The sequence below is a fragment of the Callorhinus ursinus genome, unplaced genomic scaffold, assembly GCF_003265705.2.
Source record: "Callorhinus ursinus isolate GAN/ISIS: 27379988/994484 unplaced genomic scaffold, GSC_fseal_2.0 scaffold52, whole genome shotgun sequence".
NCBI lineage: Eukaryota > Metazoa > Chordata > Mammalia > Carnivora > Otariidae > Callorhinus > Callorhinus ursinus.
This window is the reverse complement of record NW_027397114.1, coordinates 4532285-4542059: the sequence shown is the minus strand read 5'-3', so window position 1 is coordinate 4542059 and position 9775 is coordinate 4532285. Positions and strand designations below refer to the sequence as shown.

The following is a 9775-nucleotide window of genomic DNA, read 5'->3' as shown; positions in this document are numbered from 1 at the left end:
AATGGAGTCCCGGGATCGAGTCCCGCATCGGGCTCCCTGCTCAGCAGGGAGTCTGCTTCTCCCTCTGACCCTCCCCCCTCTCATGTGCTCTCTCTCAAATAAATAAATAAAATCTTAAAAAAAAAAAAAAAAAGCAAGGGGATGCCTGGGTGGTTCAGTGGGTTAAGCGTCTGCCTTCGGCTCGGGTCATGGTCCCAGGGTCCTGGGATCTAGTCCCGTGTTGGGCTCCTTGCTCAGCAGGGAGCCTGCTTCTCCCTCTGCCTGCCTCGCCCCCTGCTTGTGCATTCATTCTCTCTCTCTCTCTCTCACAAATAAATAAAATCTTTAAAAAAATAAATAAGTAAACAATAAAAAGTACAAAACAGTGTATATAAGCCCTTTATAGCATGGGATGTGCAAAGAAATGGGGAAATGTGTATGTTTGTGCTTTAATGTTATATTAATAGAAAAAAGTTGGGGTTCCTGGGTGGCGCAGTTAGTTGTCTGCCTCTTGGTTTCGGCTCAGGTCATCTCAAGGTCATAGGATGGAGCCCCATGCTGAGCTCTGTGCTCAGCGTGGAGTCTGCTTAGGATTCTCTCTCCCTCTATCCCTGCACCCCCTGCTCTAAAATAAATAAATAAATCTTAAAAGAAAAAAAAGTCTGCACAGGATTTCCAGTTAAACTTGGTGGACTAAACATAGTCATTTACCACTCAATAGGACACAGGGACTAGAAAAAGAAACTGCAGCAGATGAAATGTGAACAAAATTCTGTAAGACAGAAAACAGGCAAACAGCTGAAACTGATTTGACAGACCAGAAAAAGCTGAAACCTCAGCCACTAGGCTTTAGGGAAGAAATCAGTATGCTACCAGAACCTCTGAAAGGCCCAGGCATTGAAGGAACCAGCAATCTACAGAAAGATGCATGCAAGGGAGAACATAAAACAGAAGGCTGGGGAAACCTGGGTGGCTCAGTTGGTTAAGCGATGGCCTTCGGCTCAGGTCATGATCCTGGAGTCCCAGGATCGAGTCCCGCAACGGGCCCCCTGCTCGGCAGGGAGTCGGCTTCTCCCTCTGACGCTCCCCCCTCTCATATGCTCTCTCTCATTCTCTCTCTCAAATAAAATAAATAAAATCTTTAAAAACAAACAAACAAATAAACAAAAACCAGAAGGCTGGGATGAAAGACAACCCAAGAAGCAGTATGAGTGAAATCCAATCCTCCAGAACAGAGACCTCCCTCCCCACAGCATTGCTCCCTAAACAATGGAAGCCATGTTTACATGTTAAAAGCAGGAAACCAGAGAATCAGCATCAACCTAGGCTGGAGAATGCAAAAAGAAGACCCCAGGAGAGAGAGTGCCAGGAAACTTGCTTTATATTTGGCCATTTTGAGAGTGTTTACATTTATGATTTGCAAGGTATCTTTCCATGAACTAGCAATAGGTAGTAGAAACCTAAGCAAACAAAACAAAAATCCACCAGGTTTTACTAATTCCAGAAAAACAAAGTTGCAAAAGATAGGAAATAAAATCACAGCATACTCTGTGGCTAAGCTGTGATCAGTATTTATATAGTCATAAGATTTAAACAATGAATGTTAATGTAACAAGAACTGAGAATTATACTGAGATGATGAAAGGAAGGATGGTGGTTTAAGGAGCTGTATCCTTGTCATCCTCCACTATAAAGTCAACAGCTATATCACAGCATTTCTAAAACCAGGGTTCCTCATTTGATCCACAGAATACAGAAAATGATTTGAGTGACTATTTTCTCAATTCTAGATGCACAGGAGTGTAGCTAATTCATTATACACAAAGGATGCCTTGGGGCATTAGGACTTAATTTTCTCACAGAACCTCAACAAGGAAAAGAAGCATAAGGATGTGATTTAGATACCTGAAGAAAAATAGCAAAAGAGAACTCAGATGTGGTGGCTGCCACCACCACCACATCCACAGTCACGCCGCAGCACGAGTCTCTGTGGATGTGACTCGTGAAGGCTGCTCTAACGCGGTCAGTCAGGTGCTCAACAAGCAGGCAGGAGCTGAGTTTGACACTGACCTGCCCAGCAAGGTTTGCATCAACTCCGAGTACATTGTGGACACTCTGCTGGAGACCCTGGGGCAAACAGCGAAGGCTGTTTCCTACCTCAGCCCCAAGGAGTCGACCGACCAAAGGGGGCAATATGCTGATCCTCTCCTGCCTTCCAGACAGACCTGGGGCCTGGCAGTCCTGATCAGCGATGGAGTTCCTGCAGAGACCCTCATTTAGCCTGCTGGCCCTCCCCAGCTTTCCTGCAATAAAGTTGAGTCACTTTTGTTGAGAAAAAAGGAATGAAGAAGTGAGAGACACTGCCTCTTGAGAGTGGGAATGAGGGGTGGGTAAGGGCAAGGGACTACTACTACCCTTCATATTTTGTATTATTACCATTTGACAATATTACACATGCATTAATCTAATAACAATTTTTTTTAATTTTTAAGGAGATTCAGAATGGCAAACTGAAACTGCTAATAAGTAGCTGCATCTCCTCACTTAGGCTTAGGAGAGGACAAATAAAAAGCAATTTCACTTTTTACACTCTGCATTACTTTTTTTTTTTTTTTTTAAAGAGAGAATGCATGTGCAAGTGGTGGGACAGGGGGAGAGGGAGAGAGAGAATCCCAAGCAGGCTCCACGCCCAGCATGGAGACCAGCCCAGGGTTCGATCTCAGGACTCTGAGATCATGAAATCAAAAGTCAGACACTTAACTGACTGTGCCACCCAGGTGCCCCTGCATTGTTTACATTTTTAAATAAACAATAAAAAAAAATATTTCACAGGGCATGGTCTTTGAAATCAGAGTCCTAGATTAAATACCAGCTCCACGTGCTAACTAGGTCATCCTTGACAAGTTACTACACATTTCTGAGCTTCCTTATCTGTAAAATGGGGATGAAGATGTTGACTTCATAAAGTTGTAACTAAAATTATATTAAATGATGATGATGACAATACTACCTAACATTTATTAAATTGGGCCCTTTGCCAATGATTTAATATACACTGATTCATTTACTCATAATCATCTAAGGTATTATCATAATTCCTTTTTATGGAGAAAATGTACTTCAGATTCAAATCCAAGGCAGTATTTGAACCCACATAGTTTTACTCTAGGTTCATGCTTTTAACCACGACTGTAGTAATCAATAAACAGAGTATATTTTTATGGCCATTATTATTAAAGGATAAATGTTACGGAAGAAATTAAAAGAAAGGCAGTAGCTCCTTTATGAAATTCCTGAACATCCATATGCTTTAGATTACCTTGATTAAGATGATACATAACAATTCTCTTCCCACCACTAAACAGCCTCCCCATGTAAAATGAGACTAATTTCTTCCAATAATGGGATTATTACAGTTTGGGGGTTTTTTTGAGTAGGCTCCACACCCAACATGGGGTGGAGAACTTAACAACCCTGAAATCAAGAGTCATCTGGTCTACTGACTGAGCCAGCCGGGCATCCTGAAATCACTACAGTTTTGAAGTGAGTATATATGTTTCTTCCTGATCTGGGGGAAAGGAACAAAGTTTGCTCAAATTGTTACTTTCCCTGCTCTTGTTTCTATGTTTCCTCAAATTGCAGAAAGTATTGGTTACACCTTCACTGTCTTTTTCCCCTATCCTTCCATATGCTCCTAATCCCTGAGGCTGCAAAGGCAGCATTTCACAAAACATTTCAACCATATACTATGTCCAGTTTCAAAAATGGAAACTAGAATATAATACTAACATTTCTTCAGCAAAACATTTGCATGACCTTTTTCCTGGCCAGAGACCAGAGAATAATAGTATGCTTCTGGGACAGGGGAAAGGAAGGATAAAATGTCTTCATTTGACATTGACAGTACCTTGAGCCTTTATATCCACTGAGATCTTTGTCCATATCCAACTCAGGAGTGGATTCAATGATTGCTTGAACTTCTGACTTCTCTTCATTTTCAGCAGAGCCTTGGGAAAAGGACAAGATGACATAAATAATGCATATATCACATACTGCCCCTAATATGAAAATCCTGTTGCTTCAATGGTTGTAAATACATCATTTGATCATAAAAAATTTTAAGGAGTGAATTGTAGGAAACATAGGGTTAGACAATTCATCATATATTCAATCAACGTGAATATCAGAAACTGATAAATAACCAAAGTTTTTATTTGTATTTCTTGAGACACAGTCTGTTGTATCCCAGGGCAGAACTCCCTGTTTGTTTGTTTTTTATAAATTAAGGGGTTGGGGCGCCTGGGTGGCTCAGTTGTTAAGCGTCTGCCTTTGGCTCAGGTCGTGATCCCAGGGTCCTGGGATAGAGCCCCGCACTGGGCTCTCTGCTTGGCGGGAAGTCTGCTTCTCCCTCTCCCACTCCCCCTGCTTGTGTTCCCTCTCTCGCTGTGTCTCTCTCTGTCAAATAAATAAATAAAATCTTAAAAAAAAAAAAAATTAAGGGGTGAAATACAGAGAAATTAAAGGTGAAGACTATTCTCCTGCCTTTCAGGCTCTCCAATACTACAGCTCCCCAAATCTGTCTCTCCAAAACTTTATTTGATCATCACCCCCTTTTAAGCTTACTTATAATTGAGTATGATTTTATAAATCTAAAGCAGTAACACCCCTAAGATGTATCTTTTCAAACCCACATGATCTTTACCAGAAAGTAAAGAACTAGGGCCGCTTACCTGTTGATACATTTCTAGTTTCTTGGGCTACCTGTACTTCAATATGCTTGCTTATCTCTGATTTATTTGGTGTATCTGCAACCTTCACAAATCCTTCATTATCTTCCTTTAAGGGAGTATCAGTAGGAAGTGTGGCCACATCTGACGCAGCTGTTGATGCTGGAGTAGTAGCTTTAGATCCTCCTTGGCTAACATCAGAAAGTTCATCCTACAAATAAAAAGAATTATTGGGGGGGTGCACCTGGTTGGCTTAGTTGGTTAAGTGTCCAACTCTTGATCTCAGCTCAGGTCTTGATCTCAGGTTTGTGAGTTCAAGCCCTATATTGGGCTCTACCCTGGGCATAGAGCTTACTTAAAAAAAAAAAAAGGAATTATGGGAAAATCTTTAAATGATTAATTTATTTTAAGCCATTTTCTTAAATGGGTAAAGAAAAAAACATTCAGAGAGAAAATTCTATTAAAAAACAGTAATAGAGGCACCTGGGTGGCTCAGTTAGTTTAGCATCTTCCTTTAGCTCAGGTCATGATCTCAGGGTCTTTGGATAGAGCCCCAAGTTGGGCTCCCTGCTCGGCGAGGAATCTGCTTCTCCCTCTCCCTCTGCCCCTCCACCCCCACTCATGCCCACGCTCACTCTTTCTCTCAAATAAATACAATCTTAAAAAACAAAAACAAAAAATACAGCAGTGGAATAACAAGATTCTGAATCTCAGGAGAGATTCAGAGTATTGTACACAGTATGCTTAAAACTTCCTGCATCCAGATCATCTAAAATACTGTTAAAAGGGCAGATTATAACTCCAACTCCAAGCTTTAGGCAGTGAGACCAAGTAATATGCATTTTAAAAAGCAAGCCAGGTGATTTATATACTCATTAAGAATTGATAATTACTATTCTAGGGTCCACAAATAGTCTTCATGAAGGACATGTCCAGATTGAATTTTATGCAAAAATTTGTGTGGCATGCACTTTTCTGGGGAAAAAGAAATCTACAACTTTTATCAGGTTTTCAAAGGGGTTTGTGGCCCGCAAGTAACTAAAATCAGTTGTCCAAAAGTTGAAACCCTATGCGGCACACCTGAAACTAATGTAACATTGTGTGTCCATTATACTTCAACTAAAAAAAAAAAACTGTGGGGGAGGGGATTTTAAAAAAATTCCCAAAAAAAAAAAGAGAGGGGCACCTGGTAGGCTCAGTTGGTGGAGCATGTGACCCGATCTCAGGGTCATAAGTTCAAGCCCCATGTTCGGCATGGAGCCTACTTAAAAAGAAAAACAAACACAGTTAATTGTTCAATGGCTACCAATAACGAGGCAGTTCTTTTAGAGCAAAGTACCCAGGTCTTTAAAAAAAAAAAAAAAAAAAGAACCTAGGGCAACTAGGTGGCTCAAGAGGTTAAGTGTCCGACTCTTGGTTTTGGCTCAGGTCATGATCTTACAGGTTTGTAAGATCAAGCTATGTGCTGAACTCTGTGCTAAAAGTTGAGTCTGGGATTCTCTCTCCCACTCCCTCTGCCCTTCCTTTCCCTAAAATAAAGTCTTAAAAAAAAAAAGAGAACCTGACAAAAAGTTTACCAGTAGTAGTAGGAGGAGGAAGACGAAGAATTAGGGTAAATTAGTGAGTTTATCATTCACTAAATGTTTGACCTTGGGTAAGTTATTCTTTCCATACCTATTTTTCATTTGTAAAATAGAGATAATGGTACCTAATTAATAGATTACAAATTATTCTACATAAAGACTTAGCCAAGTGTTCCCACATACTAAGTGTTTAAAATGTTAGCAATTGGGGCGCCTGGGTGGCTCAGTCGGTTAAGCGTCAGCCTTCAGCTCAGGTCATGATCCCAGGGTCCTGGGATTGAACCCCGAGTACGTCTCCCTGCTCAGTGGGGATTCTGCTTCTCCCTCTCCCTCTGCTACTCCCCCTGCTTGTGCTCTCTCACTCTCTGTCAGATAAATAAAATCTTTAAGAAATTAAAAAATAAAAACAAAAATAATAATTTGAGGTCCTTTTCTCTTTCTTTCTTTCTTTTTAAAGTAAGCCCTATGCCAAACGTAAGGCTTGAACTCATGACCCTGAGATCAAGTTACATGCTCCACTGACTGAGCCACCAGGTGTCCCTTGAGGTCAATCTTGTACTTGTCATTTGTCTCTCAAAAGAAGAGAAATGATTTCCTCTTCCTCCTTATCACCCCACCCCCAATGTCTAGTTACTTCTACCTTAAAAAAAAAATTTACTGGGGTGCCTGGGTGGCTCAGTCGGTTAAGCAGCCACCTTCGGCTCAGGTCATGATATTGGAGTCCCGGGATCAAGACCCACGCCAGGCTCCCTGCTCAGCGGGGAGTCTGCTTCTGCCTCTCCCTTTGCCCCTCCCCCTGCTCCTTCTCTCTCACTCTCTCTCAAATAAATAAATAAATAAAATCTTTAAAAAAATTACTTGATAATTAAAGAAGAGTTCATAACATAAACAGTTTGGCAAAAGCCCTCCTCCCCAAATTCTTTTGTGGATCTGGGAGTACCAAATAAAGCAACCAAGAGAGCTGAATCTAAACCATGAAAAGGACTGTGCCATCTTAGGGATTCTTAAGGTTTGCAGCTACAAGAAGTGGTAAATTAGGATCTGCTTAGAAGAAAAATTTAAATTTGTCATGGGCTATCCAAGTAACATGAGATTTATTTATCTGTAACTTACCTTTTATAGTTTTACCACATAAAAATATTTTACACTCACTAAAATAGCTCACTGTGTGGGCTGTACTTCTGGATCTCAGGGAGAGCTGGGGAGAGAAAAGCTCTGAAATTTAGGGGACCATTTTCAAAAGAGGCATTTCTCGTTGGTCTCCCAGGCAGTGGTGACATAAAGCTCCAAGATTAGTAGGAAAACACAGACATGAGAAAAGTGTCTGCTGCTATGCTTGGTGGGAGGCACAGAATGCTTATATTGCATCTCCTATGGAAGAAATTCTATAATTCTGTCACTAACAATGCCTCCAACAAAGACAGAATGAAGAAAGACAAGCCTAAATATTGATCTGTTAAAAGATAAAGTACTCCCCCCACTCATGCTCTCTCTCTCAAATAAATAAATCTTTTAAAAATTTTTAAATAAATAAAAAATTAAAAATAAAATAGGTGTCATTCAAAAATGTTATACAAACAAGCAACAAGCACAAAAAGATGCTCAACATTACTAATTATCAGAGAAATACAAATAAAAACTACAGCATCACCTCGAACCCCTTAGGATGGCTACTATCAAAAACAAACAGAAAATAACAAGTGTCGGTAAGATGTGGAGAAATTTGAACCCTTGTACACTGTTCAGAGGACTATAAAATGTTGCAACTGCCTTGAAGACAGAATGGCATTTCCTCAGAAAACTAAAAAAACTACCACATGATCCAGCAATACCCCTTCTTGGTATATATCCAAAAGAATTGAAAGCAGAATGTTGAAGAGACATTTGCTCCACACATGTTCATAGCAGCAATATTCACAATAGCCTAAAGGTAGAAGTGAACCAAATGTCCATGAAGGGATGAATGAATATATCAAATGTGGTCTATATATAAAATGGATTATTATTCAGTCTTAAAAAGAAAGTCTGGGGGCGCCTGGGTGGCTCAGTCATTAAGCGTCTGCCTTCGGCTCAGGTCATGGTCCCAGGGTCCTGGGATCGAGCCCCGCATAGGGCTCCGTGCTCAGCAGGGAGCCGCTGCTTCTCCCTCTCCTTCTGCCTGTCTGCCTGCCTGCCTACTTGTGATCTCTCTCTCTGTCAAATAAAAAAAAAAATGATGATGAAGATGGTAAATTTTAGGGGCGCCTGGGTGACTCAGTCGGTTAAGGGTCTGCCTTCAGCTCAGGTCATGATCTCAGGGTCCTGGGATCGAGCCCCGAGTTGGGCTCCCTGCTTAGCGGGAAGCCTGCTTCTCCCTCTCCTTCTGCCCCTCCCCCACTCATGCTCTCTCTCTCTCCCTCCCTCTCTCTCTCAAATAAATAAGTAAAAAAAGAAAAGACGATAAATTTTATTCTGTATGTACTTACAACACACAAAAAAGAAAATAGGTGCCATTACTTTTAGCTTCACTTGAGATACTATGGTGAAAGCTACCTGGTCTTTGTGCCATTTTCTTACTGTCTCTGGATATCAGGCTAAAAGTCTATAAGCCTTTACAAAATATTTTCAGTTGTTCCATTCGTCAAATGCCTCCCTTATGTGCTCGGTCCTATACACGATATTTATGTCATGTGTTAGTCAGCATTGCCCTGTAACTATTTATGTTCTGAGAGACTGTAAGTTTACAACTATAAAAGAAATTATCTAAGGACAACTTAGAAATGAGGGGTGCCTGGGTGGCTCAGTCGGTTCAGCATCCAACTCTTGGTTTCAGCTCAGGTCATAATCTCCGGGGTTGTGAGATCGAGTCCCATGTCGGGCTCCTCACTCAGCATGGGGTCTGCTTGCCATTCTCTCTCCTCCTCCCTTTGCTCCTCCTCTCACTCCTGCATGAGCATGCTCTCTCTCAATCAATCAATCAAAATCTTGAAAGACCGAAGGAAAAAAAGAAAGGTTCCAGTGTAGAGTTTTCCTAAGTAGCCTGTCTGCCTTCATCTGAAATAGGCTAAATAAAGGGGTAAGCAACTCTGTTACATATGTCTGTCTTTTTGATTCAAAGATTTTAAGTCTAATGAAAGATAAAATTACAAAAATTAGCCCCATGGATCCCCACTATAACATTTATCACCTTATATTTTAATTTTTATGTTTAAATAGTTTCTTTCTCCACAAGTTAAAGTTAAACGTCTAAAGCACTGGTTCTTAAGCTCTTTTGATTTACAGCTCTATGGCACAACAGAATCACAAAATTCTGTGTGTACATGTATTTTCTGGAAAGTTTCATAACTTTGATTCCTAAAAGAGTCTGTGAGCCAAAGAAACACCGAGAACCCTAATTCTAGACACAATTAGATGAAATAAATCTAGATGTTAATTATACTGTGGGTCTGGGCACCTGGGTGGCTTAGTTGGTTAAGCGACTGCCTTCGGCTCAGGTCATGATCCTGG

General features: G+C 40.8%; 1 protein-coding gene across 5 annotated transcripts in view; it reads right to left on the bottom strand.

Annotated features, from left to right (window-relative positions):
* The window catches only part of SPAG9 (sperm associated antigen 9), a 138778-nt gene that overhangs the window by 45939 nt on the left and 83064 nt on the right, over positions 1–9775 (bottom strand). For all 5 annotated transcript variants that reach the window (XM_025859231.2, XM_025859232.2, XM_073883724.1 and 2 more), the window contains 2 exons: positions 4710–4917; positions 3887–3986 (listed from right to left, as the gene is read on the bottom strand). In XM_025859231.2, the coding sequence (XP_025715016.1) occupies positions 3887–3986; positions 4710–4917 (308 nt within the window). The remainder of the gene's footprint in view (positions 1–3886; positions 3987–4709; positions 4918–9775) is intronic.